Consider the following 19,736-nt stretch of genomic DNA (forward strand, 5'->3'; position numbering starts at 1 on the left):
CGAGGTGAGTGACAGCCGGCGGGGCGGGGCCCAGGTGCGCGGCGCGGGAGGCGGGGGGGGGCAGGCCGCTCCCGCCCGCCGGGGAATCGCTCGGGGGGCGGGGCGCGTCAGAGCGAGGCGGCGGGGGCGGGGCGCGGCCGTTGCGCGCTCGCGCGGGGGGCGGGCCGCTCGCGCCGCGGCCAGTACAGTAGGTGGCGTCACGCGGGCCGGGTCACATGACCGGCGCTCCGTACAGTAGGCTCCCAACATGGCAGCCGCAGGGGCAGCCGCCGCCCGCAGCGCTCGGACCTAGGCCCCCGGGGCGGCAGGAGCGGCCGGGCCGCCGCGCGTGCGCCATGAGGGACAAGGGCCGCCGGAAGAAGGGCAGGACCTGGGCCGAGGCCGCCAGAACGGTGCGCGGGGCAGGGGGGCGCTCACTGGCTGCGGGTGGCACCAGGCTGGGCGGGGGGCGGCTGCTCTGGAGGGTCGGGACGCAGCTCACCCGGGCCTGAGCGAGGGGAGCAGGGCGAGGGGTAAGGGAGAGAAACGCAAAGTGCTCCACTTAGGAAGGAACAATCAGTTCCATACATACAAGATGGGAAGCGACTGTCTAGGAAGGAGCATGGCGGAAAGGGATCTAGGGGTCATAGTGGACCACAAGTTGAATATGAGTCAACAGTGTGATGCTGTTGCAAAAAAAGCAAATATGATTCTAGGTTGTATCAACAGGTGTGTTGTAAGCAAAACTCGTGAAGTCATTCTGCCGCTCTACTCTGCACTAGTTAGGCCTCAGCTGGAGTACTGTGTCCAGTTCTGGGCGCCACATTTCAAGAAAGATGTGGAGAAACTGGAGAGGGTACAGAGAAGAGCGACAAGAATGATTAAAGGTCTAGAGAACATGACCTATGAAGCCAGGCTTCATGAACTGGGCTTGTTTAGTTTGGAAAAAAGAAGATTAAGGGGGGGACATGATAGCGGTTTTCAAATATCTAAAAGGGTGTCACAAGGAGGAAGGAGAAAATTTGTTCCTCTTGGTTTCTGAGGACAGGACAAGGAGTAATGGGCTTAAAGTGCAGCAGGGGAGGTTTAGATTGGACATTAGGAAAAAATTCCTAACTGTCAGGGTGGTCAAATATTGGAATAAATTGCCAAGGGAAGTGGTGGAATCTCCCTCTCTGGAGATATTTAAGAACAGGTTAGATAGACATCTGTCAGGGATGGTGTAGACCAGTGGTCCTCAACCATTTGGGGTTGCCAGGCACCAGGGGGCGTGGCCATTCGCCCACCGGGCGCCCAGGGGGAGCGGGGCCCCCCCCATAGCCGCATTCCGGGGGCCGGCGCTCTCCCCTCAAGCGCCGCGCACCCGGGGCCGGCGCTGGCGCTCTCTCTCCCCCCCCCCCCCCCCAAGCGCCGCACACCCGGCACTCTCTTCCCCCCCCAAGCGCCGCGCGCCCGGGGCCGGCGCTGGCGCTGTTTCCCCCCTCCCTTCCCCAAGAGCCGCGCGCCCAGGCCGGCGCTAGCGCTCTTCCCCCAAGCACCGCGCGCCCGGAGCCGGCGCTAGCTCTTCCCTCCCTCCCCCCCCAAGCACCGCGCGCCCGGGGCCGGCGCTGGCGCTCTCTCCCCCCAATGCGCCGTGGGGGGTGAATCCGCGGCGCCTCCGGGGCCGGCGCTCACCGTGCGCCACACGCCCGGGGCCAGCTCCAGCACCGCGCATGCGCCACGTGCCCAGGACCAGGTCAGCCCTGAGCACTTGGCGGGCACAGACAAATGCCCCTGCGGGCACCGTGTTGGGGACCACGGGTGTAGACGGAGCTTGGTCCTGCCTTGAGGGCAGGGGGCTGTACTCGATGACCTCTCGAGGTCCTTTCCAGTCCTATGATTCTGTGACACTGCACCGCGCTAAGCGCCCCTGGGCCCCGCGGGGGCACTGCACCGCGCTGGGCGCCCCTGAGCTCCGCGGGGGCACTGCACCGCGCTGAGCGCCCCGGCTGCCTTAGGTGAAGCCTGCACTCGCCACTGCCGGTCCGGCACGTTGCAGTGCTGGGAAGTGCCCGTGTGCACCGGCGGAGTGGGCTTTTAAGTGTAGACACAGACTAAAGCTTGTCTGAGCTTGGGAGGTCAGTAGGGCAGGGCTGCCTCGTTCTGTGTGTGCAGAGCTTAGGGTAGGACTCTGGTGTCCAGGAAGGATGGCAATGAACATAAACACGTGCATAGTGCTGTTCTCACTGAATAGCAATGCTCTACATTTTATAAATGCAGTCTGAGACTGAGAGAGGCGAAGATAATTGTCTAACAGGCATTGCACACCTGGGAATAGAGTTTTGGGGTCCCAGTTTCCTAGTCCAGTGGTCTGTGTACGTTATTTCCCTTGAAGAACTGTGGTGTGTTTGGGGCATTCCTATTGTAGAGGGTCGATGGATGGAGGGAAAGGGGAGTTAATTGATTTCTGGGTTAGTCAAGTGTTAGATAACAGCAAAACTCCATAAAGTGTAAACTGTAGTCAGAGCAATCATTGACTCAAGCGGACTCTTCCAGTTAACTCCAAAGTTGCCTGTGAAGACTTACAAAGGGATCACACTAAGCTGAGTGATTGCACAGCAAAGTGGTAGATGAAATTCAATATTAAGTGCAAATTAATGCACAGGGGAAAATCCCAACTATACCTACAAAATGTTGGAGTCTAAATCAGCTGTTCCCACACTAGAAGGAGATAGTGGAGTCATTGTAGATAGTTAGCTTTGTTTTAAACTGCCCTTCCACGTTGAATGGACGTTTTCAGCGAACTATGTTAGGAGCCATTAGGAAAAAGGGATAGATAAAATGTCATAATGTCACTGCTCAGTCTGACATGCCCACGCTAGGGAATGTTAAGTATCGGTTAATTGAATAGTTGAGGAACCTCATGAATTCTTATTGGTTAGTGGACCATTCTGTAGTCCCCAGGGGTGGGGCTGGAAGCCAGTGTATCAGGCAGCAGCATGATGTGTCAGGTGGGAACTGATCCACAAGTTTAAAACTGTCCAGAGGAGGGGCTGAGCTGGACCCGTCGTGAGATGGAACTGGGCCAGGTTGCCTGACCACCTGGCTCCTAACACACTTAAGCTAGGTCTACGCTGTAGTTTTTTGTTTTTTTTAAAGCTATTCAAATTTCACTCTGTAGCTTTTTCCGATTGCTTTTCCGGAAGAGGCTTTTCTGCCATTTGTTTCTGTCTAGAACGAGGTATACAGGGCTCCCTGAAAGAGTGCGTTTGATCTTCATAAAAAAACGTGGAAAAGCAAACACATTCCTTGGATGCAGTGGAGTTTTTCTGGGATATCTCCTGGAAACCTCCCACAAGCATAGACATACCCTTATGATGCAGGGCCACAACAGGGGTAGGTCCCGGGTCCGGCGCGAGCCAGGACTGAGCTGGGCTGCTGGCCAGTCTGCTAAAAAATGTACTGGCTGGTGGGGGGGGAAATGCATGTAGTCTATAGCCGTAACCTATAAGCTTTTGCTTATCAGTTAATCGATTACACCAGCAGTTCTCAAACGTTTTGGGCTCCGGAGCCCCAGCGGTCCACTGAATGTATGTGTTGTACCTATCGATGTTTCCAGTTGGTCAACCTTGCCGAGCTCCTGGAGATGTCTCGTGGAGCCCTGGGGCTCTGCGGAGCAGTTTGAGAAACACTGGATTACATCCCTAGTTTGGAGTGTGGGAGAGGCTCTAGACTGAGCCGGGAGCAGAGGGTTGGGATTCAGAGGGAGGTCCCAGGTACAGGCTTTGGGAGGGAGTTTGGGTGATGAAGCAAGTAGTGGGGTTCAGGATGCCAGCTCTGGCTGGGCACTGCTTACCTCAGGCAGCTCCTGGGCAGTGCTGCAGTGGGGCTGAGGCAAGCTCACCTACCCCCGGACCTGCCCCACTGTGCAATGTGGCCATCATGTCCAGAAACTGCTCCTACTTGCAAAGAGCTGGTGGGTCTGCACACTATCCCCACTCCATAGGCACCATCCGCACACCACCCATTGGGCATGGTTCCTGTTCCTGGCCGATGGGAGATGTGGGGGCAGTGCTGCAGGCAAGCACAGCGTGTGGAGACCCCATGTCCTGCCTCCTCCAGGGCCCTCAGGGACGTGCCAGCTGCTTCCAGGAGAACGACAGATTGACATTGCCTCTAAGTATGCTGGGTATGTTTATACATGGGAGCAGCTGCCAGCAAGCTCCCTCTATCTCCAGCTGTTTTGTGTCCCACCTCTCTGTGGAGATGGGGAACATCAGTGGCCCTCCTCTTCTGCCTGCCCCGCCCTGCGATTTGTGTCGTCTTTCACTGTGCAGAAGTAATGCTGAGGTTAGGCTGCTGATGCCAAGTGATCTAGGTCACACTGTAAGCTGAGTGGGAACGAACAATGTGTGTGTTAATAGAGCTAGATGTAAATGTATGTATTCAGGAACAAAGAGTGCAGGCCATCCTTACAGGGTGGAGGACTGCGGCCTGGGAAGCAGTGGCTGGGGTGGAAGGTAGGGGGACTGAAAACAAGGCATCTGTTTTTAACTGTAAGGGTAATTAACCACTGAACAACTTACCACGCCTTGTGGTGGATTCTCTGTTGCTGGGAACTTTAAAATGAAGTCTGGGTGTGTTTGTGATATGTAAGCTGAAATTCAGGGATGTCCTGGGTCAGCCACAGTGGTGCCTTTTCTCCTTATCTTAGGGATGAAATATCCCACCTCCTTTTAACTAAGCTTCAGCTCTTCTCTGCATCCACAATACTTGTTTGGAACAGAATTACCTTCACTCTGTAAGGAGGAAGAGCCTGTGTGGAGATAGTTCATTCAGATCATAAGAGTTACTGCTGGTGAACTTTTTCCCTGCTTCCTGACTCTCCTTCAGTAGGGCCCAGTAGCTGCTGAGTGGGTAACCGTGACGTTACACAGGAGAAGGGCTGAGGAACCCTGCTAGTTGAATAGAGGAATTCATGAATGTGAGACGGATGCCACATGCAGCAAGAGGTATGTGCTGCTGAGCTGCAGTATGCAGAGAGCCCTGATAATATGCTTTAGAAAAGGATAACTGAAGAAAAATCTGACCCCTTGTGCGGTGCAGTTGGTAACTCAAGGTGAGCGTTTTTAGGATTAAACAATCAGGTAGGTTTGTATGCTGGTCTTTGTTCTGCATGAAGTTCTAATGGTGAATTTGGAATGCATGGTGGACTTTTGTGTGTAACTACTGATGGTTTTGAAATGTGGGGTTCCTTGAAATTGCATCTTGTTTCTTGCTCAATTTAAGGGTGTTTTTTAGCAAGATGTCTTGTGAACCTGGAAGGAATCCTCTGTATATCAATATGATCATTCATCCTTCAGCCAGTGTTCCCTCTTATCTCTGTAGGCTGTGTAGTTGAAAATGCTATCCAGATGTGTTGTGGGCTCATTCTTAAATCCAACACAGAAATCTTGTTGGGGGGGATGATAGGGGGCTTTGATAGACCAATTTGTGCTCCCAGTTGTGTAGGGAGAGCATACAGGAAATCCCCGTGTTACGACGGCCTGAGTTGCGACCCTCTGCACTTATGACCATTTATGTAAATGCAGAAGGGGCCGAACCCCCCCGACTTACATCCGTGGCCTGCATTTACGATGGTGCGCAGCGCCTATCGTAAATGTGGGTTTGAGTTGCGACTCTTCCTCAGGAACTGATCGTGTCGCAAGTATAGAGTTTGAGACAGCGTTAAGAAACTTGGTAATGTATCTGATCATGCATTTTCTGTGAAGTACCCCTGTCTGATGGAAAAGCTTTTTGTCAGCTGCACAGTTTGCTAGCCTGGGCTCATCAGTTAACTTTCATGGTTACACTCAAGCTCCTGGGACCTACGGGGAGCTGGATTAAAAGCCGGCTCCTAGTGCACACCAGCTCCTGGGGAGCTGACTGCTGCCCCACGTGTAACTGCTGAAAATTTCACCTATTATATGGTTTCGGTGAGTAGTACATTAACAAACACACACACACCATTTGTCATAGCAGGTTTGCTCAGCCCTGCCAAGCCTGGGGACAAACTGAGTACTGGTGGGTGGGGAGGAGGATGAAGGGAGGCAGCAGCCTGAAGCCCCTTGCAGCTGGAGGATGAAGCCTGAAGCCTCCCAGCCAGAGCCCAGGGCTGGAGCTCATGGCCAGAGCCTGCACCCTGCCACTGAAGGGCTGAGCGACTAAGCTGGAGCTCTGTGGGTAACTCATAGCAGGGAGAAGCAGGCACCTCTTCACAGGCACTATAACATCACATCCAAGTGCTGTCTTCAGGGGCGTGAGTGCCACAGAATTGGGGTGCTCAGATCTCCGCCCTAGAGCTGGTGGAAGGAACAGTGCAGCCCCTCTGTTAGCCAGCGTGCTCGTGACTATTCCCCATTCCCAAAGTGTTTGTACAGCAGGGTGGGAAGGGAGGGATCGCACACCTGTGCACACAAGCACAGACTCCACTTGTCCCGCATCATACACAAAGTTGCAAATCTTTAGGGCTCAAAGCATATTGTAAGCACATGTACAGAGAGTTAAAAGGGCCATAATATGATAATATGACATAATATGAGCTGGCTCATTTGCCTGCAAAATGCAGCTGAGAGAAAGTGGTGGATCCCTGGAAGATGAGTGAATGAAGATAGGAAAAGGCTGGAGAAGTATTTGGAATGTAGGCAAGTTCTGTCTGTCTGATGGACCTTACATTGGTAGAGTTGGGTTTTAAAGCCAGTCTTTCATTTCTAGATTGCCAGCATAAAGAACGCAGGGTCGTAGTAGCTCAAACCAGCGAGCAGCATGTTGCAGGATTCTGCATCTGCAAGAGATGTATAGTGCCTTTAAGAGGAACTACAGTAAATGAGCTTTGTGGTTCTGAGCGCATGTATTTCTGTGTTGAGGCTCTTAATTAAATAAGGGCACATCCTCTGCATAGTTTGCATTTGGAAAAGGTAACTTTATATTCCCACAGAAGCAGATAATGGGGATGTTTCTTGGAAAGAGCATGGCAGAAAATGAAGCCAGGAATTTTAAGTATGATCATGGTGTTACCTTTATATAGCACCAAGGCTTGTTTTCAGAAATTTAAGGGCAAGCTCTGATTGACCTATTGGTAATAAGAATGGTCAGGCTGGGTCAGAACAAGAGTCCATCTAGCCCAGTGTCCTGTCGGCCGACAGTGGCCAATGCCAGATGCCCCAGAAGGAGTGAACAGAACAGGGAATCAAGTGATCCCTCCCGTCTCCCATTCTCAGCTTCTGACAAACAGAGGCTAGGCACCCCAGCCCTGCCCATCCTGGCTCATAGCCACTGATGGACCTAACCTCCATGAATGTATCTAGCTCTTTTTTTAACCCTATTATAGTTCTGGTCTTCACAACATCCTCTGGCAAGGAGTTCCACAGCTGTGCCATGTATGAAGGATGTTAAATAACTAACAGACTAATGGAATAGTCGATTATTTTTGCAGTGGTTATTCAATTAGTAGGCCGATTCCAACTCTGAAGTGCAGCAGCAGCCCTAGGGCTCTTGCTACTCTTCCAAGGTGAAAGCGCCGCATGCAGCCTAGGCTCAGCTGGGAACTCCAGCTGATCCTGGGCTCCACGTGGCGCTGCTACTTAGAAATGCCACGTGCAGCCTGATGCTAGGCTCCCCGTGGCATTTCAAAGCATCAACACTGCTTGCAGCCCGGAGTCAGTGGGGGAGTCCCCAGCTGATCCTGAGCTCTGCTCAGTGCTGCCACTTGGAAACGCTGCATGCAGCCTGGGGACACGGGCTGCATGTGGCATTTCAAAGCGGCAGTGCTGCGTGAAGCCTGGAACCAGACCCCGGGCTCCAAGTGGTACTGCCGCTTTGAAGTACCCGCTCTCCCCCCCCCCCCCACGTCCCCGCTGCCTCTTTCTGATAGAGGCAGCAAAGGGAGGGCAAGCGACTAGTCGGCTAGCATGTCCGCTATCTGATAAGCAAATGCTTATTGGCTAGTCGACTAGTCCTTCACATCCCTGGAAGAAATACTTCCACTGCTTTGTTCTTTAAACCTGCTGCCTATTAATTTTGGTTGGTAACCTCTAGTTCTTGTGTTACGGGAGCCTACTTTTCTCCACACCAGCCATGATTGTATAGATCTCTATCATCTGCCCCCTCTGTTCCCTCATTTTCAAGACGAAAAGTCCCAGTCTTACTCATCTCACGGGGCAGCTGTTCCAACCCCCTCATTCATTTTTGTTGCCCTTTTCTGAATTTTTTTTCGATGCAAAGATACCTTTTTTGACATGAGATGACCACATCTGTCCACAGTTTAAGTTGTGGGCATACCATGGATTTATATAGAAACAGTAAGATACTGTTTTCTTTTTCTTTTTTTTTTTCTTTTAAAATGATTCCTAACATTGTTTACTTTGTTGCCTATTGCTGCACATTGAGTGGATGTTTTTGGAGAGCTATCCACAATGACACCAAGGTGTCTCACTTGAGTGCTAAGAGCTAATTTAGTCCTGTAAAAGAGTCTGCATAGGTCACCACCAACACGGCCAATGTCACCTGGTTTATTGGTCGGGCGGGACAGTCCTGCAGCAACAGGCACAACCCGCAGCAGAGACCCGCCCTGTTCACATTCCTCTTTTCCTCCCTTTATGCACGCCCGAGGCTGCCTCTCCGGCCAGCGGAGTAGGGGGGTTCAGGCCCACCCCCTCTCCGAACCCCGACCCAGGGCCCTGAAGGCAGGGACTCACGGTCCCTCCCTAGCGGATGGGGGAAGTGCCCCAAAACACACCCGCTCACGGGCTCCGCGACCCCGCCCTGGGCCGCTTCCTACTCCGCCCTTCCTAAGGGCTGGCCCCTGCCGCGTATCCCAGCCTCACCTCTCCAGCCTCCTTCCTCCCTGACTCTCCGTTTCTCCCTCCTCCCTCCGTGGTGCCGACCCCAGGTTTAAATCCCCCGCCAGCCCTGTCCCCGTGCGTCATCTCCTCCACGTCGCCCAGCAACCCCCCTTCCCTCGTGACATCACACGTCGGCGCCTCTCTAGCCCCTCCTCCTTGGGCCTCGCATAAAGGCTCTCCTTGCCCCCCGCTGCTCGCTGCGCCGAGCCCCGACTCGGCAGCACGGCCCGCCGTCCCGGAGGCGCGCCGGCTCTCCACCCCCTGGCGTGTCCACCCGTCGTCACCCCGAGTGCGGGGCGGGAGCGCCCCATCGCAAGTCCCCATCAATTTGTATATATAGTTGGGATTATTTTTTCCAATATGTATTTCTTTGCATTTATCAACATGAAAATTCATTTGCTGTTTTGTTGCCCAATCATTTAGTTTTGTGAGGGTTCTTTTGAATCTCCTCACAGTCTGTTTTGGACTTAACTGTCTTGAGCAGCTTGGTATCCTCTGTAAATGTTGCTACCTCACTATTTACCCGTTTCTCTAGATCAGTGGTCTCCAACCTGTTTACACCCAAAATCGTTTTTTAAATGTCAGTGCAAGCCAAGATCTACCCCATCATTTCCCCAAAACCCTACCCCTTCCTTGAGGCCCCACCCTCTCTTTTCCCCTCCTCTCCATCATTTGCCGTCCCTAGTCCTAACTCAGTCTCACTGTGTTGAGACAGGAGGTGCAGGCTCTGGGATGGGAATGGGGGATTTGGGTGTGGGAAGGGGTAAGAGGTGCAAGCTCTGGGAGGGAATTTGTGTGCAGGAGGAAGTAGAAAAGGGGATGCTGGCTCAGGAAGGGGCTCCAGGCTGGAGAGTGGTGTGGTCAGGTGGTGGGTTGGGGCAAGGCGCAGGCTTGTGGATGTGGGGGCACAGGAGTTTGGGTTGGAGTGTATGAGGGGCTCGGGCAGGGAGGTTGGGAGTATGATGGGCTCAGGACACAGATTTGTGGTGTGTGGATGGTGCAAGAATGTTGTGGCAGAAGATGGGGGATATGGCGATTCAGGAGTTTGGGGATGTGAGAGGCTCAGGACGGGATTCAGGTGTATGATGAGCTCAGGGTTGAGGTTTGGGGGGGATGCAGGAGTGTTATGATGCAGGAAGTGTGGGCTCCTTATTGGGGGGGGGAACTGGAACACCTCATGATTGACTGGTGGTGCCCCCAAAATTGACCAGTCAATCGCGATTGACGGGTCGATGACCATGGCTCTAGATGATTTATGAAAATGTCCTAACGTTCTTTCAGAACAGATGTAATATACAGGGTCTGAGGGGTGAGAGGGATTCAGTTGATTGCCCTGTATTTAAACATCTGCTAGAGACCTCATTTGCACTGAACAAAACAGTTAGCATGGCAGGTCAGTTTGATGTTGTGGCTGTCCATAGCAGTGTGTCATGGGTGAATGGCTTAATGAGTCCAATTTTGCTTGTACTTTGTGTTTGCAGAAAATGTACTGAGCACACATGGTACACTGATGATAGGACACCTCTTTTTTCCCCCTGTTTGGCAGGAGTTTTGCTTTATCTTAAACATTACAAAATTGGCATTTTTCATAGAAGAAAACTAATATTTTGTAAATTATTCTGGTGCTCTGAATTCTTTATGGCAGTATGTGTGCAGTGAGTATTTCTTATTTTTTGGCTTCATATTCCACAAATATAGAAACTGTGCCCAACACACCATTTCTTTGACTGCCTTTCAGGAGTCAGAGTACTGTGCACATTGCATTGAATAGAACCAGTTGGAACCACTGTGTGGGGGAAAAATTGAGTTCCAGCATGCAGCATGGCTTCTGTTTGTGAACATCGTTCTCTGAAAGATGAAGGAATGCATGCAAGATTCTGTAGTGTCGCTTGGCTGCACTGCTGTGATCCAGATAAATGTGAAGAACTGTAGGTTGCAGTTTCTCTAGCCCTTCTTATTCCTATATTTAAAAATTAATCTGGAAGATGACACTGATCTAATACACTTGCCAAGTGTTTTTACTTTTAAAAAAATCACTAATGCACGAAAGGGTTCTAATGTAACGAATGCTTTGTATGTGGTGGTAGTCTGTGTCAAGACAGTCTTCCTCTTAAATAAGTGAACTGTGTTCTTGTAGTTGTGTGAATGACACATGGGGATGTTGGCAAGATGCCTAGTGTCACTTGCAAAATCCTGCTCTTTTTCCAAAACTTCAGTCTTTTGTGTTAAGGCATTTTTCATAGCAGGCATACTGACAACTGTGTGGCATATATCTAGGTTAAAACAGAGTTTATCCTATATTATGTTTGCATAGAAAACTTAAGTGGCTTATTCCTCCTCCTTTCCCCTGTTGAGGATAATTTGCAGTGAGACTGAACATGCTATGACTTTAATTTAGTTTTGTGCAGAATTTTTTACAAAGTGTCCTTATAAAAAGGCTCAAATGCAAGTTGGTTAACAAAATCAAGGTAATTGAACCCACAGAATGTTCCTTCTGGCGTCACTGATGTTTTGTTTTCATGCAAATTAGTTTTTCCTGGAACTGGAAACATCTGTTCCCCAAAGCCTCATTATTGAGGTCTCCTCAGGAGTTGGGATATGACTGGGTACTGCTGGAGATTAAATCTCTCCTTACTTCCTAATTCTCAGGAGAAAAGTATGGTTTTCAAATACATGGGCTATTTCTGTGTAGATTCTTGTGACATGGGTAAAAGACACACGAGTGACTGCGTTTGAAAGGAATTCAAGATTTATTTCTTTTAAAAACATGATCTGGAGCTGAGAGAAGCAAACTCAACATAATCCCCATTTCTGACATACAGAGCTAGTTACTTAAGTGCTGCAAAGGGGGAGGAGGGGTCGGTCCTCTTCTTTAGTCTTGCTGTGTGAGCAGAGAAGGAAAGTGAAACTGAAGATACTGTGTGTACAGGCAGTCCCCGGGTTACGTACAAGATAGGGACTGTAGGTTTGTTCTTAAGTTGAATCTGTATGTAAGTCGGAACTGGCGTCCAGATTCAGCCGCTGCTGAAACTGACCAGCGGCTGACTACAGGAAGCCCGAGGCAGAGTTGCTCTGCCCCGGGCTTCCTGGAATCAGCCGCTGATCAGTTTCAACAGGCTGAATCTGGACGCCAGTTCTTACATACAGATTCAACTTAAGAACCCCAGGCATCCCCAAGTCAGCTGCTGCTGAAACTGATCAGCGGCTGATTCCAGGAAGCCCGGGGCAGAGCAACTCTGCCTCGGGCTTCCCATAGTCAGTGCTGGTCAGTTTCAGCAGCGGCTGACTCGGGGACGCCTGGGGCAGAGCAGCTTGGGTGCTGCTGGGTTGCTCCAGTAGCGCTGCTCCTCGGCGCTATTGGACCAACCCAGCAGCACCCAAGCTGCTCTGCCCCAGGCGACCTGATTCAGCTGCTGCTGAAACTGACCGGCAGCGGCTGAATCAGGACGCTTGGGGCAGAGCAGCTGGGGTGCTGCCGGGTTGGTCCAGTAGCGCCCAGAGCGGTGCTACGGGACCAACCGGCAGCGCCCCAGCTGCTGTACCACAGGCGTCTGGAGCAAAGTCGCGGAGCACGGGGGCAGCGGGACAGCCCAGACGCGCCGCGGCTGTCCTGCTGTCCTGCTGGCCACGTGCTCTGCGGCTTTGCTCCCCGTCTCCCTGGTCTGCTGGTCTCCAGCAGACCAGGGAGACGCAGAGCATACCCCGTTCGTAACTGCGGATCTGACGTAAGTCGGATCCGCGTAACTCGGGGACTGCCTGTATTTACCTTGGTTGAACTGCACACAAGTTAAAACAGCTCTTCTCCTGTCAAGGTTACGTTTCAGATTCCAAGGCCAGAGGAGGCCATTGTGACAGGCCAGACAGCTTCCTCTACATTTTTAGACCAGATCTTTTAGAAATACATCCAATCCTGATGTTAAGTTCAGTAGTGTGAAGCCCACCACAACCCTTTGTAAGTTTGTTCAGTGGTTGATTACGCTCATTGGTACACGTTTATCCTTTATTTCTAGACTGAGTTTGTGTAGCTTCAACTTCCAGCTGCTGTATCATGTTGTACCTTGCTTTCTCTACTAATCAAAGAGGCCGTTATTAAATATTGGTTCCCCTTGGAAATACTGCAGACTGCCGTCAAGACACTGCTTACGCTTCTTGGTCAAGCTAAATAAGTGAAGCTCTTGTAGTCTCACTATAAGTTATGGATTCTAACCCTTCCATTTTTCTTGTGGCTCCTCTCTGAACCTTCTCCACATTATCAATATCTTTCTCAAATCTGGACAATTTTTTCCCTGGTGTCAAATATCAGAGGTAAAATAACCCTACTCCTACACAAGAATCCCCTATTCGAGTGTTTGAGGATTTTATTAGCTCTCTTGGGCACATTGACACTGGAAGCTCATGTTGAGATGATTATCTACCACAACCCCAAATCTCTCACAGATTAACTGCTTCCAAGGATAGTCATTTATCCTGTAAGTAGGACCTACATTATTTGGTCTTAAATTTGTACATTTAGCTGAGACGCCCATGGGCAGGGGCTGCTGTATCAGAGGCAGCAGCACAGGGTGACGGGGAGCTGGTTTTTAAACGGACTCCCCTTGCAGACCAGCTCTGCCTGCCACCTCTGAAATGTCATGCGGTTACATGACTATTCAGTTACCTGATATCTAACATCCCTGGTATGGATTAGGGATATAAAATCCCATTTAAAATGTTAAACGGTTAAACTGTGTTTAACTGGTTAACTGGCTCGCAATGCAGCATGGTGGGCCCAGCCAGGCTGGTGGGGGGGCTGCTGCAGCCCGGCTAGAGCCCCCTGCTTGCAGCATGGTGGGCCTTGCTTGGGTGGGGGGCTGCTCCTGCCCACAGTGTGGCTGGGCTGCGCGCCGGTTAAGCAATGCTTATTGGGTAACTAGTTAACCCTAGTACGTCCCTACTGTGGATATACAAGTGCCTGAAGACTTTGCTAAGTACAAGGGCTTCTTTACAGGAACACTTTGGGACAGAACTCACAGTGCCCCCCCCCCCCTTAACATACTTTTCAGTGAGTATGCAGCACATTTTTAATTCTTTTTGATTGATCCAGTTTTGTCCTCATATCAGCCAACAGTACCATGAATATCTTTCCAAAGAAACAAAGAGAAAAATGTGTTCCTAAATCGTAGGGAGGCAGTGTTATGCGTAGCAGAACAAAGCGTGGAAACACTCTGTACTCTCAAATAATTTTGGTTCAGTTGGTGTGGGTGGCACTACATAGCTTTTCAGTATACAGAAGGTTCTTGCTTGTATATGCAAGTGTTGGGGAAATTGTATACTGAAATAATGACTTACATTGTGGATGTGCTATCTTAATAGAAAAAGTTGATTGTATTAACATTCTCCTTTTTCACATCCTCGGTTTTCTGGCCCTTTTCTAGAGCAATTAATGTCATTAGCCCGGTGGAGAAATCAAACACTATGTTTGAAAGTGGAATATGTACCACTTCTCCACTCTGAGAGAAGGTCACATTTATTAAGGTCCATTTTCTTGCAACTGATTTTGTAAAGTCAATAGTGCATGTCCCCACTGTGTGCAACAGGTTGACATAGTAGGGGTGTAAGTGACTAGTTGACTATCCGATAAGCAAAAGCTTGTCGGGCAGTGGACACACTAGTCAACTAGTTGCTTCCCCCCTTGCTGCCTCTATCACAAAGTGGCAACAAAGGGGGGTAGGGAAGAGGAGGGGTTGCTGGAGAGAGCCAGCTTCAATGGCTCCATGCTGTGCTTCCTCTTTAAAATGCACAGGAGCCCCAATTGGATACTCTTGTACATTTCAAAGCTGCCACACGTGGGGAGTCCTGGTGGGGCTCTTGTACATTTCAAAGGCAGAACGTGAAAGTTCTTATTGACTAATCGAATAGTTGATAGAAATCCCATCAACTACTTCATTAGTTAGTTAGCTGAAGTTGAACATCCCTATGACAGTCACCCTACAGGGGATTCACTACTTTGGACTTGGACAATGATGCACTGTGGATAGCTATCCCACGATTTCTTTCACCCCGTTGCATTCTGGGTTATGCCCCCAGTGCCTGATGTGACCAAAACAGTGTAATGGGTGGTTTTGGGTACATCTTCAATGTCCCGTAATTGTTACGATTTTAAAATACATTTTGAAATAAGTTAGCAATGCTCAAATCTGAAAAGGATTATGCTAGATGTTGGGTCTGATTGTGAGTATTGGTTAAATGAGTTGCTTGTTTAGCTTAGGTTAAATGGCTCGTATTCATGTAGTATCAGCATGTATACTTTATTTTTTCTCATGTGTGAGGTAGGGAAATGCTATTTTCACCACTTTTGGAAATGAGGAGCTGAGGTACGGAGTCTGAGTGATTTGCCAAAAGTGGCACAATGAATTGACCCAGGTCTCAAGTCACAGTTGAGTTTCCAAACCACTGGACCATCATTCCCTTTACGTTTGTAGATGCATACTGGGATAATGAGCTAATTTATTTTTAATAGATGGGACTACCAGCCCTTCAAACTGATTCATGTGGTAACTGTAGTTGTGTGTCCAACAAGCTCGTGTATGGCTTAGTTATGGTGTTGGTTGGCTTTTTAAAACACAAAAACAAAGCTCATCAATAAGGGTCACGGAGTTCCTAAATGCTAATACTTTATTTTTCTGTGCCATAATCAATTATGATGCAAAATATTTTGTTTACCAGCACTACTTACTTTTTTGGGAGGGGGGAGAAGAGACTATTGCTCAGGATAATTTTTTTGTAGGCAAAAATTTGGTGTTGGAAGTTCTTCATTCAGCGACATGACTTCCTTTAGAAATCCAAATAGAACTTCATTGAAACAGGTTTTGCTTCTTAGTTTGTCATTTGTCCTTAATCTCTGTGTGCATTGTATTTTTTGGAACTACTGGAGGTGTTTCTTATGGGCCTGCTGGCACTTAATAAGCCTTATTAAGGAAAAAAAACCTCAGAAACATGACAGGCTAAACATATGGGATGGAATCCTCCTGGGTCTTTTGGAGGGAGAGAGAATTAAGTAACTGCAGAGTTAGGGTCTTCACTGCTAACTTTTCTCGTGCAATTGTGAAATATCTCACTAGAGAATTATTAAGTTTAGGTCAAGTTTCCCTAAAGTGAGAGGTGAAGCTCCCATTTGTTTATTTAGTTGAACATGCTTAATGCCATATTTGTGTCTAGTATTGTTCCTCATGTTTTAACAAAAACACACTTCATCTCGTAAAAATCTTTTGCCTTTTACTGTTGTGCTTGACCTCGCAGACCAGCCAATTGAAAGTAATAGCTGCTGCTGCTGCTTTATTGCTCTTTCAATACATACATAGCAAAGGACATGCTGGAGTCAGTACTTAAAATTGATTTTGTTAGTGTTAGGACCCTTAAGTAGTGAATTGCTCTGAACATTGTTAAAGTGTCAAGAGACTAAGGGGGGATATGATAGAGGTCTGTAAAATCATGACTGGTGTGGAAAAAGGGAATAAGGAAAAGTTATTTACTTATTTCCACAATATAAGAACTAGGGGTCACCAAATGAAATGAATAGGCAGCAGTTTTAAAACAAACAAAAGAAAGTTTTTCACTCACTGCACAGTCAACCTGTGGAACTCCTTGCCAGAGGATGTGGTAAAGATCAGGACTTTAATAGGGTTCAAAAAAGAGCTAGATAGCCATTGATAGACTTAGATTCATGGAGGTTATTAGCCAGGATGGGTAGGAATGGTGTCTGCGGCCTCTGTTTCTCTGGAGGTGGGTGAAGGGAGGGATCACGTGAGGATTACCTGTTGTGTTCCCTCCTTCTGGGGCATTGGGTATTGGACATGGTCGGCAGACAGGACACTGGGCCGCATGGACCGATGGTCTGACCAAGTATGGCCTTTCTTTATGTACTATATAGCTTAGAAATGAGTGGCGAGGAGTCCTGTAGCACCTTATAGACTAACTGAAGTGTAGGAGCATAAGCTTTCATGCATGCATCTGACGAAGTGGGTCTTTGCCCACGAAAGCTTATGCTCCTACACTTCAGTTAGTCTATAAGGTGCCACAGGACTCCTCGCCGCTTTTGCAGATTCAGACTAACACGGCTGCCCCTCTGATACTTAGAAATGAGTGTCTGTCTGAGTTTGTTTGTTCAAGAACTCCTCCTAAACTGTAAGATCTAGGACCACCACATTTGGTATGCATCTTCCTCTTATCCTAATATAGAGGCAGCAAGGAATTGGGCGCGGGGGAATGTGAGTAGTCAGCTTGACTACACGATAAGCTTAGGCAGGTCAGGTTGGCGACAAATCGACTACTTTTTTACATCCCTATTATCTACTCCGGGGTGGGCAATAATTTTTGGCTGGAGGCCATGTCAAAAATTTTTGAAGTGCCCTTGGCTGGGCCTAAACCAGAAGGGGTGGGGCCAGGATGCTTCTGGACTACCTCAGCCACAGAACATGATTGGTCTGGGGGCGGGGGAACCCCTTGCCCCCCCTTTCTACTAGGCACCCACTGCGCCCTGCTGCGTGCTCCTTGCAGGGCGGGAGGAGGCTTCAGGTGCTCCCCCCACCCAATCAGGGCCTGGGGGTGGGGGAGCACTTGCAGTGTCCTCCCGCTCCGGGAGGAGCACGTGGCACTTCGAAGTGCTGCACGCTCCTTGCAGAGTGGGAGGAGGCTTCGGGCGCTCCCCCACCTCCAGGCCAATCAGGATCTGGGGGCAGGGAAGCTGCGTGAAGCTTTCTTTGCCCTGCCCCCACCCTGCGTGAGCATACAGCACTTAGAAGTGCCGCGTGCTCATCGCAGTGCGGGGGGAGGGTGGAGGAAATTTCGCATGCTCCTCCCACCCCCACGCTGATCAGGGATTGGGGTGGGGGGAGCGCATGACGGCTCTTCCCGCCCTGCGGGGAGGGCCTAACTCTTTGAAGTGCAGGGTGGGAGGAAGTTTCGCCAGTTGGCCTGGTGGTGGGGAAGTGGCAGGGCCTCCGTGAGCCGGATCCAGCCTGCAGAGGCCCTTTTGTCCACCCTGATCTACTCACAGTTTGCAGAATCAGAGCCCTGGCTTGCTGGGGATGGGGATGAGGGAAAGAGGGAGCCCAGTTGAGTTGCAGAGCCGAGGGGTGGGGGTCAACAATAACCTTCCCTGTCTGGCAAAATCCCTCCTTCAGGACCAGTCAGATCCTGAAGGTGCCAACCCAGGGAGGTCCAACCTATATATATTTTAGAGAGTTTGTCTGTGTGTCTGCCCCCCCCCCTGGGGGACATGCACCTCTCACCTGGCGCTGCCTGCTATAGTGGCCATCGTAGAACCATAGAGCTGGAAGAGACCTCAAGGGATCAAGTCCAGCCCCCTGCCCAAGGCAGGGCCAATCCCAACTAAATCAACCCAGCCAGGGCTTGGTCAAGCCGAGACTGAAACACCTCTAGGGATGGAGACTCTTCTACTTCCCTAGGTAACCCATCCCAGCGCTTCCCCACCCTCCTAGGGAAATAGTTTTTCCTAATATCCAACCTGGACCTCCCCCACTGTAACTTGAGCCTATTGCTCCTTGTTCTGCCATCTGTCACTACTGTGAACAGCCTTTCTCCAGCCTCTTTGGAACCCCCCTTCAGGAAGTTGAAGGCTGCTCTCAAATCCCCCCTCACTCTTCTCTTCTGCAGACTAAACAGACCCAAATCCCTCAGCCTCTCCTCATAGGTCATGTGCTCTGGCCCCTAATTATTTTGGTCACCCTCCACTGGACCCTCTCCAATGCGTCCACATCCTTTCTATAGTGGGGGGCCCAGAACTGGACACACTATTCCAGATGTGGCCTCACCAGAGCCGAATTAAGGGGAATAATCATTTATCTGGGTCTGCTGGCAATGCTCCTCCTAATGCAACCTAATATGCCATTAGCCGCCTTGGCAACAAGGGCACACTGTTGACTCATCTCCAGCTTCTCATCCACTGCAATCCCCAGGTCCTTTTCTGCCAAACTGCTACTTAGCCAGTCGGTCCCCAGCCTGTACCAATGCTTGGGATTCTTCCTCCCAAGGGCAGGACTCTGCACTCGTCCTTGTTGAACCTGATCAGATTTCTTTTGGCCCCATCCTCTAATCTGTCCAGGTCACTCTGGACTCTGTCCCTTCCCTCCAGCGTATCTAGCTCTCCCCCCAGCTTAATGTCATGCACAGACTTGCTGAGGGTGCAATCCATCCCCTCCTCCAGGTCATTAATAAAGATGTTGAACAAAACTGATCCAAGAACTGATCCTTGGGGCACTCCGCTAGAAACCAACTGCCAGCCTGACGTCGAGCCATTGATCACTACCCGTTGGACCCGACAGTCAAGCCAGGTTTCAATCCATCTTACTGTCCATTTTCCCTTAACTTGCTGGGAAGAATATTGTGGGAGACCGTATCAAAAGCTTTGATGAAGTCAAGGTAGATCACATCCACTGACTTAGCCATATCCACCGAGCCAGTTACCTCATCACAGAAGCTAATCAGATTAGTCAGGCACGACTTGCCCTTTGTGAATCCATGCTGACTATTCCTGATCACTTTCCTCTCTCCCAAGTGCTTCAAAATGGATTCCTTGAGGATCCCCTCCATGATTTTTCCAGGGTCTGAGGTAAGGCTGACTGGTCTGTAGTTCCCTGGATTGTCCTTCCCTTTTTTAAAGATGGGCACTATATTTGCCTTTTTCCAATCATCCGGGATCTCTCCTGATCTCCATGAGTTTTCAGAAATAATGGCCAAAGGCTCCACAACGACATTTGCCAACTCCCTTAGTACCTTCGGATGCATTAAATTGGGGCCCATGGATTTGTGTATTTTTAGCTTTTCTAAATAGTTCCTAATGTGATCTTTCCCCACCAAAGGCTGTCCACCTTCTTCCCGTACTGTGTTGCCTAGTGC

General features: G+C 49.9%; 1 protein-coding gene across 5 annotated transcripts in view; it reads left to right on the forward strand.

The window, feature by feature from the left end:
• Nucleotides 1-201: 201 nt before the first annotated feature.
• ASXL2 (ASXL transcriptional regulator 2) overlaps nt 202-19,736 on the forward strand; it is a 191,505-nt gene continuing 171,970 nt past the window's right edge. For 3 of the 5 annotated variants that reach the window (XM_075923201.1, XM_075923198.1, XM_075923200.1), the window contains exon 1: nt 202-392. Coding sequence is in view for 3 of the 5 variants with exons in the window: in XM_075923198.1 (XP_075779313.1) it covers nt 216-392 (177 nt within the window). In the remaining 2 variants the exon portion in view is untranslated. The remainder of the gene's footprint in view (nt 393-19,736) is intronic. The other 2 variants (XM_075923203.1, XM_075923199.1) reach the window with 1 other exon arrangement.

Source organism: Pelodiscus sinensis, chromosome 3 (genome assembly GCF_049634645.1).
Source record: "Pelodiscus sinensis isolate JC-2024 chromosome 3, ASM4963464v1, whole genome shotgun sequence".
NCBI classification, from domain to species: Eukaryota; Metazoa; Chordata; order Testudines; family Trionychidae; genus Pelodiscus; species Pelodiscus sinensis.